Raw genomic sequence first — 18184 nt, 5'->3', positions numbered from 1 at the left:
GGTAAAATAAAATTAATGTTTGAATCCAATTTTATTTTACACCCTAAAAATAAAGAATCGAATATTTACTCTCGAAATTTAAAGTATAAATTACACCATCTTGGCATCTTCCATGCAATTTATTTTTACGCTTTATTTTTAAGATGTAAAACAGAATTTAGAGTGGGTTTATTTTATATTTTAAAAATAAAGTATAAAATTGAAGATGCTTTTACTAACTTATAGATAAATTGATAGAACTTTTAGGGCTAATTACACAATTGGGTAGTGTATAACAAAATATCCTTGTTTATTTAATTTATGTCAAAATAACCAATAGCCTTTTGGTTTTTTTGTATTAAATACAACATTTAGCCAAAAATATGATATATATATATATATATATATATATATATATATATATATATATATATATATATATATATATATATATATATATATATTTCATATCTTAACTAAATATTTATTTATAAAAATAGAAAACATCTACACAATTTCATCACATGGAATTTCAAGCTAACCATAATGTTGTATATTGTAACGTACTATTAATTATGAAATTTTCATAGTTGAGGGTGGTCAAGTGTCATTTTTTTAACCCAAAGGGGACACTTGGACCACAACAGTTTAAACAAAGTGGTTCAAAGTGGAACTTATCAACTTCACAATGCTCTTTCGCAATTGCAAAGCTCTTCTACACTTGAACAATTTTTTTCATTATACATATACAGGATGAGGATACATTACAAACATCACAATCACATCACCAACCGTGTCAAGGTACAACCCTTAATGCGTCATTTACAACCTGACGCCTGGAAGTTGGGAAACTGAATGAACTTGATGTTCAAAGGAGCAATGGAAACCGGAGAATTCACATTCACAAAAGCAGGTTTCATTTGTGGGATTTCTCCGGTTTTTGTGACCATTAATGGAATCCCATTCAAAAGCATTGTTTTACTTTTAATATCACCTCCTTGTGGTGTCAATCGGTATTCCTCTCGTGTAAGTTTTGCATCGGTTGACTTTGACCCGATCCATGAAAAGGTTGACTTTAGTTTATGAAAGAAAGACACTTTTGTGACTTTTGGTGTAACCAAATTCGTGTTCAAGATGTTGTGAATAGAGAGTCTGAATTCTGTTTGGTTGCTTAGGTTAATCAAAAGCAATGTTATGCCCGCCTACAACAACAACAACAACAACAAAATATGATATCAGGATGAGAAAGGGTATTTCTGTCTTTTGCACACCATTTTTACAAGATCATAGCGAATAAAATAAATAAATAACTTACTTTCCCTTTAGAACAATGGGCATAAGTGCGCAAATGTGGCCCAACACTTCTCCTTTCTACAGAAAGAACCCCTGTCCCCATAAGCCGATTCCATAGAAGTGCACTGCATGTTTTAATAAAACATGTATAACCAAGTTTTATAACATAAACATGTTTAAAAAAAATAAAATTAAACTAAAATCACCTGTAATAATCAGGATTAGGTGCAAATGTTGTTTTACTAAGAAGACCATAATTTCCACCAATTAAACTTTGGCGACAATATACTTGTGTGTGGAACTTAGCTGCCATTGCAAGCTGATCCAAGTACCTATAAAATATTTTAGTAATTTTTGATCTGGGATTTTACAAATATGCCCTCATTTATATATATATTTACCAGAAACTATTCACAAAGGTGTCTGAAACATGAAGACCACCACTGTTGTATGCTCCACCGGATTCCCCGATCCAAGAAGAAGCCCACGGGCCATTCGTTTTAATGATTTGATGGAGATCACTGAAAGTGATAGATGCCCTACTCAAAAAATGGGGATCCAAAATCTTTTTCACTAGATTCGGATCAATTCCTGGATACATATATTTATAAAATAAAACTCATTGGCATTATAAGTCTGTCATGTCATACATGACAAAGGGGTAAAGATGTAAATTAAATTTTACCTGGCCCAAGGTTATACATATGGAGTGTCATGACATTGACAATTTGTGAACCTGTTTCCTTAAGAAGCTTTGCAAACCATTCTTTATCAAAGAACCCTCCAGGGGCTACAAGTAGTGGTTTTGGCTGGATTCGTCTGTATAGATTGTCGATTATACCCCTGAGTTCAATTAAATCGTTCCCATACTGTTCAGCATGGACCATGGCGCCAACACCATTACCACTCAACTCATTTCCTACACCAATAAAGGATATGAATGTGTCATATAATAATATAAGTAAAAACAAATCTAAGGATTTGAGATGAATCAAGTACCAAATTCCCATGAATGTATTTGATACCCCTTGGAAACAGTATACTTTATAAAATCATGGGCATTACTGGAATTCCAACTTCCTCCCCAAACCCCCTTCCTAATCTGGTGTCTTCCTCGAAGTGCATTTAAGCCAAAGGTGACAAGTGATCTACAAATACAATCAACAAGTTCAGTTTCTATCAAATTAATGAAGCACACGTTTTTTTTTCTTATAAATAAAAGAAAATATAACCTTGTCTTGACAAAAAATTGATTCAATTCATCCCATCTATCCATACGAAGACAGCCTTTAGAGAATCCGAATAATCCCCATTTCAATTTTATAAAGGGATGACAAGGACCCGAGATACCCCCCACATCATACACCACTTGATCTTGTAACGAACCTCCTACTCGAATTCTTAGATGTTCAAATGCTGTTTAAGTCATATCAATAAAACAAGTGAGCAAAAATCAAGAACAAGTTCTTGCGATTGGACTAAAAAAAAAACAAACCTTGGACTGCTTTTGTAAGAATCGGATTAGATAAATCCTGAAAATACGATACCATGGAAAAAAGAAATTATTTTCTATCTTTCTTTTTTGTTACGTATATGGAAAAGTATGTGATGTGTTTACCAGATTTAGAGCAGATGACGACCCCCATGGGCAATGATTGTAGTTACACTTGTCATCAGGCCACCAATCGATAGTAGCACAAATGTAATTTGCATCTGTATGTGATATTGGTAAAGTTCCATTAATTACAAGTTCCGACTCTTGAACATATTGTGCCGAAATTGCAGAAATCGATGCCAGAAATAGAAACAATGATGCGAAAAACTCCATTAATGGTTAAAGAACTTGACTTCTAGCTCAGCCTGGTTACAATTTAGAGCAAAAAAGAAACTGTTAGGATGAATACAGAAGAGCAACAGTGTATACTGCTTGAATGGCCCTTGTTGATACCTTTTTAAGGAATTATACTTGCCTTTTGTTAGAAACAAATCATAGTGTTCTTGTAAAAGTGTAAAAAAGAAAAGAAAAATAAAAAGTGTACATCTTACAAAAATGAATTGTTCTTTTCCTTTTCATATCCGTAATTTGTGCAAATTTGTTCTTTCCAGAGAGCAATTTTCTTGATGTGTTTAACATTTCGAGCAAAAATCACAAAAGTAAAAGCTAAGCAACCGACACCATTATTGTTTAAACGAAACCTGCTTTGTTTGAATTTCAAAAATCAGATCCCAATGCATAGATTAATAATATTCTAGAACGACAAACGTCAAAATGAGATTCTCCGAGACTTAAAAAATTCAATTCTTACATTCTCGTGAAGATATGAGGCGAAATTGAAGGAACTAAAAAGTAAAAACCCCAGATGGATGTGGTTGAACTAACCTGAAAGCGATTATAGCTTCAAGCACCGAAGAAGTAGTTCAACAGCTCAACTACAACTACACTCCTAGGGAAGCAGCTTTTGCTCCGGATTCCATAGGCGGTTGTTGTGAATGAACACCCGTTTGCAACTTTTGAGCTACTTTCTTTTGAATTGGGGATGAGATGAGCTGTTTGTCAGTTCATTTCACATGTTTTCAGAGTTGGGTAATGAATCTTTAATGTGTGTACTAGTGTGATTTAATGGAAAACTTATTAGTAGAAAAGAAACATTTTTTTTACTGTGATTCCTTTTTCATGCAATAAGAGCACTTTAATCAGAATTGTCGCCATTATTATATTGCAAGAATGTAATGATTTCCATAAAACTAAAAAACACATAGGTAGTGGGTATAACCCTAAAATGACATCAAATCAAGAAAAAGAGGTAATTGATGATCCAGTCTTCTGTTTCTATATTTGGAAAAATCAATTTTACAAATTATTTCTTTATTATTTTTATCATTTAACATGATTTTTTTTTGTTCTCATAAAACTATTGTTAGAAATATAGAGGGAGCTGATATTTCTAAGGAAGACTTTTAATATTTCCAATGAATAATTAATGAATGGACTATCTTACTCTTAATCAATTTAATTTAATTTTAATTTAGAAATTAGAATAATGAAGACAAAGAAAGATCTTTCCAAACTTTACATCCTTTTTTTTTATGTTGATCAATGTCAAATATATTTTCCAACAATTTAAAAAGTTATCTTGCCTCACAATTATATACTATTTTTCTTGAAAATATTTAACCAATATAATATATTACATTTTATTTTGCTTTTTTTTATTTCTTACACCAAATGTGGTGAATATGGATTTGAGTAAATTTTAAAGTCGCTTTGTTGTTATACACCGACAAGGTTTAAAAATAAAAATATTCTACAATGTCAATAAATCAATTAAGTTTTAATATTGTTTATTGGAATAAGAGTAGTTTAATGATTTTACGACGTCAATAATTTAGTTAACTATTAATATTGTTTAATGGAATAAGAGAAGTTTTGGAACTAAAAGTTGTTTGGGTACTCCTATTCAAAATTTATACTTATCAGTGAAGGTTAATGCATGCATTTTGTTTTTTATTAATAGATGTTATAAACATGTTAATTAGGTAAAACTATTATATCATATAGTAAACTATTTAACAAAAAGAACAAATTACATGAATGGTCCTTAAGGTTTTGTTTTTTTTCTCTAAAGTAATCCTTATCAAACTTTTTTCCCTCAAATGGTACCTACGGAGTAAACATTGCACATAAATGATCCATATGACTAACTTTGTTAATAGATTATGTTAAGTGTGTGTGAAAGACGAAAATACCTTTTGTTTTTATTTATTTATTTTTAATATTTTATTAATTTGATATTAAAACTCTCTCTCTCTCTCTGTTTCCTCTCTCTCTCTCTCTCTCCAGCCATCACCACCGTATCCTAACCTCCTCCGTCCTCTTACTTATTGAAACCCATAACCGTCGTCGTCTGCTACCCTCCCTCTCCCTTCACTGCCTAGGACAAACACCACTAAGGGTGGTGTTGTTGTGGTGACCACCGAGAAGCACCGTCACCTCCATTCTCCATCTTTTCTGTTGAATAGAGAAAGTACAAATGCCCTTGAGTAAATTGTTGTTGCTGTTATGCTCCCTTCCTTCTAGTCAGCCTAACTAGACGCTAAAAACGGAGCAGCTTTGCTCACTGCCACGCACCGCCGACGACGAACCACCCAGCACCCACCATTTTGTTGTTGTACTCTTCCACCACTCCGACTACACGTCACCGCCCATCGTCCCCTCCTTTTTTGTTCTCCCCTTCTGAAAAGCAAGCAAAAGCAACAGCAGTCGCCAGAGCCGCCCGCCATTGGTGACGAAGCGATTTTTTCAGACGAAGAGGGGTTTGTTTCGTTGGTTTTGTTGGTTCCTTGGTGTTTGTTTGACCTTGTCATTTTTTCACTTACATTAACAATTCAACAGTGGGAAAACCCTTATTTGTTTTTTCACTTGCATTAAGTTTTGAATTGATGCTGGTAATATTTTTGTTGACCCTATTCACCCAAATTCAATAATGGGGAAAACCCTCTGTTCGTATTTAGGGTTCTAAGATCTAACCATTTCCAGATTGCAATCAAAAGGACAAGAGTAAATACTGTTAGTCGATTCTCGAAGGTTGTGACGATGGGTTTCATCTGAGCAAATTGGAATTTTGTTGATCTAATTCGTATCTTGGCTGGGCAATCTAGAGGGCATGTGCTTGTTTCTTGAAATCTCTTTTCCAAACATCACCTGCAACTATGATTGCAGCCATGGCGGATTTTGACCATTAAATTCCTTAAATTACAGCAGATTGAGCCTTCGTTGGTTTGTTTATTATAGCATTTTATTTTCATTTCTTCCTATTGCAACAACATTGTACTCTGAAAGATCTATCCAATTGGTAGTAACGGTAATTTAATGGAAATCTTGTTAGAGATGGCTATGATGATCGGTGTATTATGAGAAAAAGGAAAAACGACATGAATGATCCGATTTGTATCTTGGTGTGGCAACATCATGGATGGCATAGTGAAGAGGAAATTGATATTCGCTCACTTTGCAATTGTATTTGGTTGCAGCCATGATGGATCCACCATATTCTTTGTCTGCATTCCCTAATTGCAGATCTGAGCAGGTGGTGGTAGAGATCTTTCCGGTGCAGGTTTGAACCGTTGATGGATTAAGGTTGTGCATGTGCTGGAAAAGAGGCGGACACAACTGAAGTTAAGCTTCTGGTGGTGTTGCTCCATCAGAAAATGGTACTCCGGTGGTGGTGTTGGGAAGATGTCGTCTAGAGAGAGAGAGAGAGAGAGAGAGAGAGAGCCCACTTTTTTTAATTTCAAATTAATAAAATACTAAAAATAAATGAATAAAAACAAAGGGCATTTTTGTTTTTTCACACACACTTAACAGAATATGTTAACAAAGTTAGTCATAAGGATCATTTATGTGCAAGGTTTGCTCCGTAGGTACCATTTGAGGTAAAAAGTTTCGTAAGGACTACTTTAGGGAAAAAAACAAAACCTTAAGGACCATTCGTGTAATTTGTTCTAACAAAAAATACAACTTCAACCCAATACAAATCAAATAACAATAAAATGTTGTCCAACAAAATTATTCAAACTAATGCATATCAAATCACAATAAAATATTGTCCAACAAAAATATTTAATATATATATATATATATATATATATATATATATATATATATATATATATATATATATATATCAAATAATCAAACTATTCATATGGTATATCATCACTTGAAAAAGTGGGATATGAATTTAGATCAAGTAAATCGTTTTCATGACGTACATGACCAACATTATCATACACTTCATTGATGCAACATTCGTAGATTAGGGCTAGTCAATTTAAAGACGATAAACGTCAAAAATGAATTTTTGATGAAAGACTATTTAGAATGAATAATCTTAACTAAGTTATAATATATGTTACAAGGATTCCGTACATATGAAGAACACTGAAATCCGAGTTATAACGAAGAAGTTATGACCTGTCGAAGTTTCGCGACAGAACCGGCATGACGCTGAATGATGTAAAAAGTGAATTTACTTTAGAGCGATATTTAGCCTTAGCGGTCTAAACAAAAGTCATAGAGTTCGTTAAACCATGAGCGTACATAAAAAAAAACGTCAAAATCTGACTTCGTATGAGGAAGTTATGATTTTTCTAAGTTTCGACTTAGCGGTATAAAGCCCGAATACTCGATTTGAGACCGAGCGGTTTTTAGCCGAAACAATATAAACGAGAATCGAAGATCTTGTTGATAGTAGTGCAAAGGTAAAAAGACACACGAAAACGGACGTCGGATGAAGAAGTTATGAATTTATAACGAAGTTTTCTTCTCCCGGTCTACTAAAAATAAATTCAAAATTAGCCGACGGAGTCTAAACGAAAGTTGTAGAGCATAGTCTCACCTACGTGTGGGTATAAAGAACGTCGAAAACAGAGTTCGTATGAGAAAAATATGAATTTTTGAAGTTTATTAAATAGTTAAAATATTAAATTTAATTATAAATTTCAATATTATCCGAAAGGGGGGAGGGAGAGTCAGCGGCCTTATCCAAACTACGCCCAGCGTAACTTTGATTACGCCCAGCGTAATTTGGTGGTTCAGCCCCTATAAATAAACGTCGAGTGCAGCCGAGTTCTATTGCTCATTTCTTCCTTTCTCTCTCATTTTTGCATCGTTTTGCGTGCAAGAAATACCCTGAAGCCCCGGTATCATTCCTGAGACCCGAAGAAAGTTCTGAAGCCCCGAAGATCCTGAGAAAAATAGTTTTCAAGCTGAAGCTTTGCCCGCATGAAGCCCGTTTTTGAAGGAAACATCCCGGTTTCGTCGCAAAAGATTATTTCAAGAGCCGTAGTGCTGTCCGATCATCTTCTGATCAAGTGAGTGTGTGGTTACTTTCTTCTAACACATAAATATGAAGTATTTGTTATGAAATACGTGCTATGTGTTTATATATTGTTGTTTATTTGAGATGTTGGTGGAATGGATGAACTATATAGGTTTTAATGAGTTAAACTGTATATGTATTTTATATCTACAAATATGTTGGGTAGGACATGGATAGATGAGATCCGTGAGTATGGATCAGATCAAGAGGTTAGTTTTAGATCCGTGAGTATGGATCAGATCAAGAGGTTAGTTTTAGATCCGTAAGTATGGATTAGACCAAGAGGTTAGTTTTAGATCCGGGAGTATGGATTAGGTAAAGAGATAAACTTGCTATTAGTCCGGGAGTATGGATTAAGAGTAAGTTAATTGTCCCTAGTCCGGGAGTATGGATTGGGCACATTTATAGATCCGGGAGTATGGATCAAATCATGATTAAGGTATAGTTAATTGTCCCTAATCCGAGAGTATGGATTGGGCACAGTTTTAGATCCGGGAGTATGGATCAGATCAGGAGGTTAGTTTTGGATTCGTGATTATGGATCTGGTGAAGAGATTAGTTTTAGATTCGTGAGCATGGATCAAGTGAAAATGTTAGTTTTAGATCCGTGAGTAGGGATCAGGTAAAGAGGAAAATTTTAGATCGTGTCGTTGTGAGGATCGATGGGGTGGGATAAGAGTTGTCTTTATATGGTGAAATTGTACAGGTTTGAATGTTCTATATTTATAAATATATGATATAACATTGTGGGATGAAAACCCTATATGCTCACCAGGCTCCCAAGCCTGACCCACTCAGTTTTTTTTGTATCACAGATATCGATACGAAAACATATTTCACAGAGAGATTTAAAGGAGATATAAATCATTAGTGTAATTGAATGTAAGTTCTATTTATGCTTATATGTCTGTATCGGAACATGACATTCCGAGGTTTTATTATTAAATAAAAATACATTCTCTTTGAGAAATGTTTTGATAAGTTATTATCATATCTTGTTTTGGGAACAAATTCCGCAACCGTTTTCTTTAAAAGATTACTCTGATTTTAAAAACAAAGCATAAACAAATTGGTCTTTTCTGGCCGTGAAATTGGGGATGTCACAATTGATCATTTGCACGACACGGGTAGAACTTGAATCTTTTTGTGTTTGTGATGATTCTACAAGCTCAAATCTTGAAGGGTCTTGTGCGGTGGCATTTATTCCTCTTTTCTTTTTTGATTTTGGAGGTCTACCCTTTGGTCGACGAATCAAAGGCTCAAATAATATATCAGAATCAGTTAGAAGTTTAGTAATCATAGAATTAGCAAAAAAATTCTTACTTTGAGGCCATATTTGATATCTTGAAGACAACTCACTAAGCAACTCATCAAATTCTTTGGCTCCATCAATGTGTAAATCATCTTCTGAATTCAGACGTATCGTATCAATCCTCCAATGTGGATGAATAAGATCTAATGAAAGTGTCATTCCTTCTAAACGTTTTATCTTGTGAGCACGAAGACCTATGGTTGCCATAAAATGACCGGTGCAAGGAGTCATTGTACCTAAAAACCAAAAATATATTAAAGGTTATTATAAAAAATAATGTTGTGCAACAATGTAAAACTATAAGCATTGTAAATATTACCATATTTTATTTTTTCATATTGCATATGTATCTCCTTTAATGCAAAATGAGATATATTGTAACACTCTAAAAATTTAAGCCAATTTAAACTTTTCAAAAACAACCCGATTTCACAAAGTTATTACAAAAAGGTTTTCAATACAATTATTATTAGAGTCTTCCCAGAAACATATCATAAAACATAATCATGAGGAGCGGTACGATCACGCCTTTGCCTTGCCACGGTCTCCTGAAGAGACTCAAAAACATTAAACCACAATTGTAAGCCCGAAAGCTTAGTGAGATACCCCCAAAATACCAACCACATATACCATACATGCACAACATGCCATAACATAACAGAACACAGAACAGCCATGCACTTTGGGTCTACTGTGTGTCTGGTCCGCCGCACCGACCTTCAGTCCACCTGGTCCACCCTCTGAGTCTAACCACATACATCGATTCTACAGTGTGATTGGTCCGCCCGCACCGGGCCTTCAATCCACCTGGTCCACTCTCTGAGTCTACAGTATGACTGATCCGCCCGCACTGGGCCTTCAGTTGGCCTGGTCCACTCTCCGAGCCTCGGCACGTCTGGTCCACCCTCTTGGGGCCTACAGCCTATCCGGACCGCTCGCTGGGCCTTCGGGATAACCGGTCCGTCCTGGGTGTGTTGGCCTACAGCACAAAGTAGGTCCCGCCTCAACCCAACCCCAGTCCAACAACCATGTACACATAAACATTCAATCATATAACAAATCACATCCAATCAATCCGATCTAACAGATCACATAGCATAACATCATCCTAACCAGGATACCGACCTAACCGGTCACTAGCATAGCATCATCCTATATACCAGGATTCCGACCTTAACCAGGTCTCTAACATATACCATCCTAACTACCAGGATGCATCATAGCAATGCAATAACATAACAATGATACCCAGATCACAATCCGATAAAGGGTCGGCCTTGGTGTCGTAGACCATGTTGATATAGTGAGGATAACTCAACTCGCAACTGCCGAAACTCTGAACCGAAGAAGCAGATTCCCGAATCACCGCCTCACCGAAAATCCCGAACTATCCGAAGCAGCAAAATAACCGTTAGACCAAACACAACATCCTTCCAAGGGTAAATTGACCAATTTACCCTTAACTCAATCCGATCCATGACTAAGGCCCAATCACCCGATAAGCTCTTAAGCCCACCAATGGCCTATTAATGGCCCAATTTGCTACATTGGGCCCATTCTCTTAATTGGGCCTTACTCTAGGCCCAACATACATACTTGGCTCTTATCCCTTACTCTTGATGGCCCACGAAGGCCCAATGATCCAGAATTCGAAGCAAAGCCCAATATTGGCCCAATTTACCAAATTGGGACCATCTCTCTAAATGGGCCTAGATCCCAGGTCCATACAGTTATAGAGTCCAGAACACTACATCCATAATGTCCAGCCACGGCCCAAACTCTAATGGCCCAATAACAGCCCAAACTCTAAAGGCCTAAAATGAAGAACTCAACAGAGGGAGTATGCTGGGCGTACCCCTCTTGGTACGCTGGGCGTAACTCAAAGTTCACGGGTTGGAATCGGGACTCATAATCACTACGCGAGGCGTACATAAGATTGCGCGGGGCGTAATCTCGCTGACTTCAAATCCTCATGGGTTCTTAATGGCTTAATCTCTTAAGTCCAAACTTCATATCCATAGGCCAAATATACCTAGGATTCATAAAGTTTTAAACTTTATTGCTTGAGACGTCTATAAAGCTCTCAATCCATTAAGACCTACTTATCTCACACATGGAACAACCACAGCCCTTAGGACCTCATTTTTCTCACTCAAGACCTCTCCTAAGGTCTGAAAGGACAGATAATCTCGACCAACTTGAAACATGCATCAAGATGAGCACTTTTGGGACAAGACTGGTGTCAATACTTCACAACACATAGATCTATTCAATATAAATGTCAAGTAAGAAGCTTTATACCTCAGATAGGCTCCAAAGGATGATGTCTTTCTAGATCTATAAGTTCCAGCCGCTCCACTCCTTCTTTGACAACTTCTCCTTTCTTCCTTTATGCTTTCCTTTGCTAATCCAAGCTTTCCAAGACTGTGACAACCCAAAGTTTATTCCGTTACATTACCCCGTTACCGTTAACGGAATATTCAATTTTATAAAAGTTCCGTTAATTAGAGGTCGCCAAATAAATAAATGTTTTATTTATTTATATTTTTATGTCGTTATAGTCGTAATAAAATAAATAAAACAATTACTTTACATTTCCATATTAATTTGGAAAAAAGTTAAATTTTATTACGACCACTAAATCGGGTGCGACCAAAAGCCTCGTTTAACGGCAATATCGGGTAGATTTCCACTAAGCTCCAACTCCAACCCATATATAAGGGGGAATGGACTTCATTCCACCCTTTTCACCCTCTCTCTATACTCTCTCTCATAAAAGTCCAATTTCGTCTCAAAACCGCAAGTTTCCGCCTCCAAATCGTAAGTTCTTGTACCCTAGCTTGTTTTACAACCCATTGCATGTCATTATAGCTCAAAAATCGTCCAAGAAGGCAAGGAGTAAGGAGTTTACGGCCCAAGAACACTCTAGGGCCGTAAACCCCTAAAATGATGCCAAACTTGCCTTTAAACTCATCCTTGAGGTTGGAAACTAATTGGGGATTTAGCCTAGGAGTGTTTGCACCATAAAACAACAAATTTTAAGGCATAAAAGAGGGTTTATGGCCCAAGCACATGCTTAGGCCGTAAACACCCTCTAAACTTGTTAAAACAAGTTCCAAACACTCCCAAACCACCCTTAGGCTTAAGACATAAATTAGGGACTTGCTATTTCGGGTTTGGAGCAATTAAACACATAGATTTGAGGGGTAAAATGGAGTTTACGGCCCAAGCACATGCTTAGGCCGTAAACACCTCCAAACCATGTCAAATGGTAGTTTTAATCCCCCCAAATGGCCTTATACTTCATTATAAATCACTAGGATTAAAACAAGGGCCTTAAACTTCCATAAAATCAAGGGGTAGGAGTTCACGGCCGTGAACTCCCATAGGGGTGGTTCATGGGCCGTAAAATCCCATTTGGTCCTTTTAAATGACTTAAACCCATTCATACATTTTAGATTTGGACCTAGCAAAATTCCACGATCAATATAAGGCCTTTAAACATCCTAGAACCCCCTCACCATGAGTTTACGGTCGTAAACTCATGGGGAGTTGTCCCAGGGCCGTAAACACTATGTATAGAGTTTACTCTTGGAGAGTAAACTCCATTCCTAAGCCATTCACACCCTTAAATGTTACCCGGGACACCCCAAACACTTAACCAAAGTGTTTTTCGCTCCTTAGAGTGCGTATACTTGTTTAATTAGTATTAAATGTACTAATTGTATGTGAACATATGTTATCATATGTTAAATAGGTCACTAAGTGTGTCCAAGTCTTTACTTGACACCGAGCACCCAACCGACACCTTCGTCGGATCCACTTACACCAGGAGAGTTCATACCCCTGAATGAACCTTTTAAATGTTTTTACATGTTTTATAGGGGGGAATACAAGTTAAACATGCCAGTTATCATATCAATCATATGTGATTGATAACCCGCATGCACAAGGATTTACCACACTGTAAACTGTTTTACCGAGTAGGATACTATAAATGGTTTTCTAAAATGTTTTCACTTGTTCAAAACTCTTACTTATACTGTTTATTCAAAGTTTCATTTCAAACTGGTTTATTAAAGGTTTCCAAAGAATTTTTAAAGGTTTTCAAACTTATTTTACCAAAGAATACCAAGTTGCGATTTACTTAAGTATAAAGGTTTTTCCAAGGTTTTTCATCAAGGTTTTCTTTCATGTTGTATACTCTTACTTGTTAGATACCGCTGCCTCGCTTCTACTTAGTTTAAACTCTTATGTGATACGCTTTTACCTAGTGATATGCTTATTCTTCACTTATACTTGATTACGTTTCCGTTTCACTTATACATATTAACGATTCCACTTCGGGGTACACTTATACTTGATGACACTTTTGCTTCACGATTCGCTTATACATCACAAGTCGGTTATTCCACACTGTTCGTTTACACTTCACGATTTGGTTATTCCATACTGTTCGTTTACACTTCACGATTTGGTTATTCCACACGATTCGGTTATACATCACGATTCGGTTATACATCACGATTCGGTTATACATCACGATTTGGTTATACTTCACGATACGTTTCCACTTGTTACACACTCAAACATAGTTGGATGTATGCCTATGCTTGTATAGATGCATATAAATAATGGTTGAAGGACTCAGGAAGGCTTGTTCGCCCTATTTCCTTTTCTTCGTTGAGATGTGGTCTGGTGGGATCCGATGTCCGTCCGAAGGTCATTTGATCATTAGTTATATATTATGTACACAAGCATAAACATATAGGTTCACATTAGTCAGTTCAGTTATGAGTCTCTACCACTCGTTTAGCACTTGTATTGGGAACCCACTACCCACTATTTGGGATGCATCTTCGGGACACGGCCTTCTCCGTCGTCTAGTTGGTAACCAAAGTCTCCTGTAGGGAGAGCGGACATTGTGTGTATAGATCTATACGGGATTGACACCCCCGCACCCTGACTGCTAGCTATAGTCCACGGCCTACCAAGCCAAGGGGTGACAAATGTCATATTTTATATTGACGCTTGTAGGGTTTCAGGTACTCTAGTGTCGGTTAGTATGGTTACGAGTATCCCAGGTTACCTTATAATTCATGGCCTTAAGGTAACGGTATTTTACACTGTATTTTACACTGTGTTCTACACTGTATGCTGGAAACCCACTCTCAAAGTCACAATGTTTTTAGACCTTGCTAGCTGTATCTTTCATTTGATACTATCTGGGGTCTGTATTCTTTGTTTTAGACCTTGCTAGCTGTATCTTTCATTTGATACTGTCTGGGGTCTGTATTCTTTGTTTTAGACCTTACTAGCTGTATCTTTCATTTGATACTGTCTGGGGTCTGTATTCTCTGTTTAGACCTTGCCAGTTGTACCTTTCATATGGTACCGTCTAGGGTCTGTGTCTCCCTTTGTTAGACTGAGCCAGGCGTGTCGTTTGTTCGATACTCTCCTAGAGTCTAAGATTCCTTTTGCCTTAGTTAGCAGTCTTCACTACAGAGGCATATGTTATTCCCTGATTTCTCTTGCTTTCTTTAATAATCAAATTTTGTATTTTGATAATGATAGCGATTAAGGGAAAACTACTTTTTACCACATAACTTCGTCCAGTCTTGGTAGAAGACTGCTTTTATTAAAGAAAATATAGGATTTTCTGGAAAGGACTCTAACTTAATGGATACTCTAAAACTACCACTTTTATTAAAGTTATTTGAATGAAATGACACTAAATACTTATGAACTCACCAGCATTTGTAAAAATGTTGATACTCGCTTTTCAAATAACTTGTATTCTCAGGTCAGCATTAGACAGGTACATTCCCGGAGCTGTTGATGAAGATAGCTTAGTACCAAGCTGTACTTATATTATTACCTGTATTACTTTGATGTTCTGTAATGTAAACCATGTAAAATTTATTACTACTAATGCAATGGTTGTTGTACTTTGATTACTATAATGCTATAATGCATGTGTTGTGATACTTGACATGACGTCATCCACCCCAGAACGTTTCTGCCGTTCCGGTTTTGGGGTGTGACAAAGACCAACCACGCCCAACAATGGAGGTAAGACGGATATCTTGGGTTTCTGAGGGCAAGAGAGTGTCTATGGAGGCTGAGGAGGGAACCATTATGTTCCTTATATAGTGGTTGCCCTTAAAATTAGGGTTTTAAGACTCTGAGAGTACGCTAGGCGTACTCGACCTTGCACCCGCGTCCATTTACTCATTATGCTGGGCGTAACCCAGCCTACACTGGGCGTACCCACGTGTGTCTCATGCATGCATGGCTTACATTGTCAACCTTTTCCATTAAGGGCCATAAATGCCAATATCTTCAAAGTGTCATAACTCCCTCATTCTAGATCCGTTTTCGATGAACTTTATATCTATGAAGAGGTGGCGAGAAGCCCTACGCTTCTAGATACATACCCTGGTCCGAAACCTTCTCGGATGAAACCCATTTCCCATAAAAGGACCAAAATACCCTTCCTCTTAAATCCCGGGGACTCATATGTAACACCGAAAATTTCAAAACAATTTTTCATTTAAAAATAATCGTTTAGTTCTTAAAAACACTTTGCTTAAAATCTCATTCATAATCGAATTACAAAACATAACTCCATTTTCACTTGCATAATAAACCAGGATCCTCAAAACAGACTCTTTCTCTGGTGTGTACAATCGAGCCGGTGCCGTCCCGTGATCCTGAGAGAAACCTGAAACACATAACACAAAACACTGTAAGCACGAAGCTTAGTGAGTTCCCCAAAATACCACTCTAACACATATTAGCCACTCAAGGCTATAACTCTGTTGACCCTCCGGTCAGTGTGTCTCAGTGGGACCCTCCAATCCCAGCTCTTTGTGGGCCCTCTGGCCCTAACTCTATGGACCCAAGGGTCCTAACTCTGAATCATGCATATCACATATCACAATAAATCTCAACATATAAATAGCATACAAATATACTGGCACATAATACGAAAAACACCACATATAGCACATATTAGTCACTCGAGGCTATAACTCTATGGGACCTTGGGCCCTAACTCTGCGGACCCTCTGGTCCTAGCTCTGTGGATCATCTGGTCCTATCTCTGATATACACATAGCATAAATCACATAGAAATAATGCGGTGCCACACGTCACATACAATAACTCTGTCACATAACTCTGTTACCACTCTAGGTAAAGTATAGTGAGAAGACTCACCTGGAAATCAGAAAGCAATTATCTGCACATGCGAACCTCGGACTTGCCACCGCCTAACACATAAGGCAAATATCTCTAATTAGTACTCGAAGTCCCAACTCTAATTAACCAGCGATTACTCTTTCCCTCTCTAGTCAGGTAATGGGTAAAAGACCATTTTACCCCTCCCTGACCTCTATTACCTCTGTTGACCAAAACTCCCAAAGTCAACATAAGACAACTCAAGTCAACCGTTAACATTGACCAGACTCGGCGAGTACACAAGAGTGACTCGGCGAGTCCATGCGGGTTCTCTAAATCCTTTTTAAACCTCTTAGACACGACGAGTTCCCTCTCCACTCATCGAGTTACTCGGCAATGAAACGCGGGGCAAACCCAACTCGACTCGTCGAGTTTGCCTACGGACTCGGCGAGTTTCTCCCATGACAACCCTCATCTGACCTTCTGAGGTCAGATCTGCTTCACCAAACCATAGATCTAACTCCCTCAAAGCCAATAACCCCGAAAAGGTCGAACCTTGGGCACTCATGCAAGGTTCTACAAGCTCATTTGGGTGAAACCCTCCATTACATAACAACCCTAGCTCAAAACTCCAAATAGAATGCATAAAGCAGGGTAAAAGGGACTCTCTGGACCTCTTTGGGTCCAGATCTATGGCTTCACACTAAATGGGACACTATACTCCACAAATCAAGCCATAAAAGAAGCTAGAAAACCCTAAAATCACAAATCTCACCCAAAACAGAAAAGGGAGAACGATTTGATACCTCAATGGTGAAGATGCAAGCTCAGAAGCTCTGAATCGACACCCCCCTTGACCTCCCTTTGCTGGAAATGACTAGTCCATTGCACAACCACCTCAAGAATGCTCCAAAATGGCTCTTATTCACTCTCTCAGCTCTCTGGTTCGATAGTAGTCTCTCAAAGGTGTAGGTGGCCGCCACTGAAGGCCATAAGGGCCTTTAAATAGGTCCCAAACCCGGACAATTAGGGTTTTCCTCGACAGCGCCGACTCGGCGAGTCCAAATACCCGACGCGTCGAGTCCCTTCATTAAACTGGTCCCCAAAACGCGATCCTACTCGACGAGTTGAGGCGTCAACTCGCCGAGTCTCCTCATTCCCCAATATAAAATACTCAAATTCCCATACCTGGATATCCGGATGTTACATCATAAATAAGTACTTTAAGAACGGGGCGTTACATATATGACACAAAAGCTCTCTAAAAATAGGTGCATCACAATTATGAAGAATTTGGATTCTGTCACTTGCGAGTTTCACTTTAATCTCATTCAACTCATGTTTGATTGCAAGAGAAATCTTTTTTGTAACATCTTGAAAGCCACCTGTAGATACTTGTAGATATTGTTTCAGTTTGGCATGAGCACCTTCAGCCCTTGATGATGACCGATTATCAAAATGCAAATAATTTTCTGTCCAAGCACTAACAAACTTTTCCTTCCAAGGCAACCATGTTTTTTTATGTACTCGATTGCAA

The 18184-nt window shown here is 37.4% G+C and overlaps 1 protein-coding gene across 2 annotated transcripts; it reads right to left on the bottom strand.

The window, feature by feature from the left end:
• Nucleotides 1-509: 509 nt before the first annotated feature.
• On the bottom strand, nucleotides 510-3836 carry LOC145059639 (heparanase-like protein 1). Of its 2 annotated transcripts, none has more exons than XM_079007471.1 (10): nucleotides 3653-3836; nucleotides 2891-3132; nucleotides 2768-2804; nucleotides 2505-2688; nucleotides 2272-2420; nucleotides 1958-2191; nucleotides 1674-1863; nucleotides 1479-1604; nucleotides 1295-1397; nucleotides 510-1181 (listed from the first exon to the last, which is right to left on the bottom strand). In XM_079007471.1, exons 2-10 carry the CDS (start codon nucleotides 3098-3100, stop codon nucleotides 798-800), a joined length of 1617 nt encoding a protein of 538 aa, XP_078863597.1. In that variant the 5' UTR covers nucleotides 3101-3132; nucleotides 3653-3836; the 3' UTR covers nucleotides 510-797. The 2 variants fall into 2 exon arrangements, with proteins under 2 accessions (XP_078863597.1, XP_078863638.1); XM_079007512.1 differs by lacking the exon at nucleotides 3653-3836 and adding an exon at nucleotides 3319-3457.
• Nucleotides 3837-18184: the final 14348 nt, after the last annotated feature.

Source organism: Lactuca serriola, chromosome 1, assembly GCF_051521515.1.
Source record: "Lactuca serriola cultivar US96UC23 chromosome 1, Lser_US96UC23_V15, whole genome shotgun sequence".
Classification (NCBI taxonomy): Eukaryota; Viridiplantae; Streptophyta; class Magnoliopsida; order Asterales; family Asteraceae; genus Lactuca; species Lactuca serriola.
The sequence above is the reverse complement of the archived record's forward strand: the minus strand, read 5'-3'. Positions and strand labels throughout refer to the sequence as shown.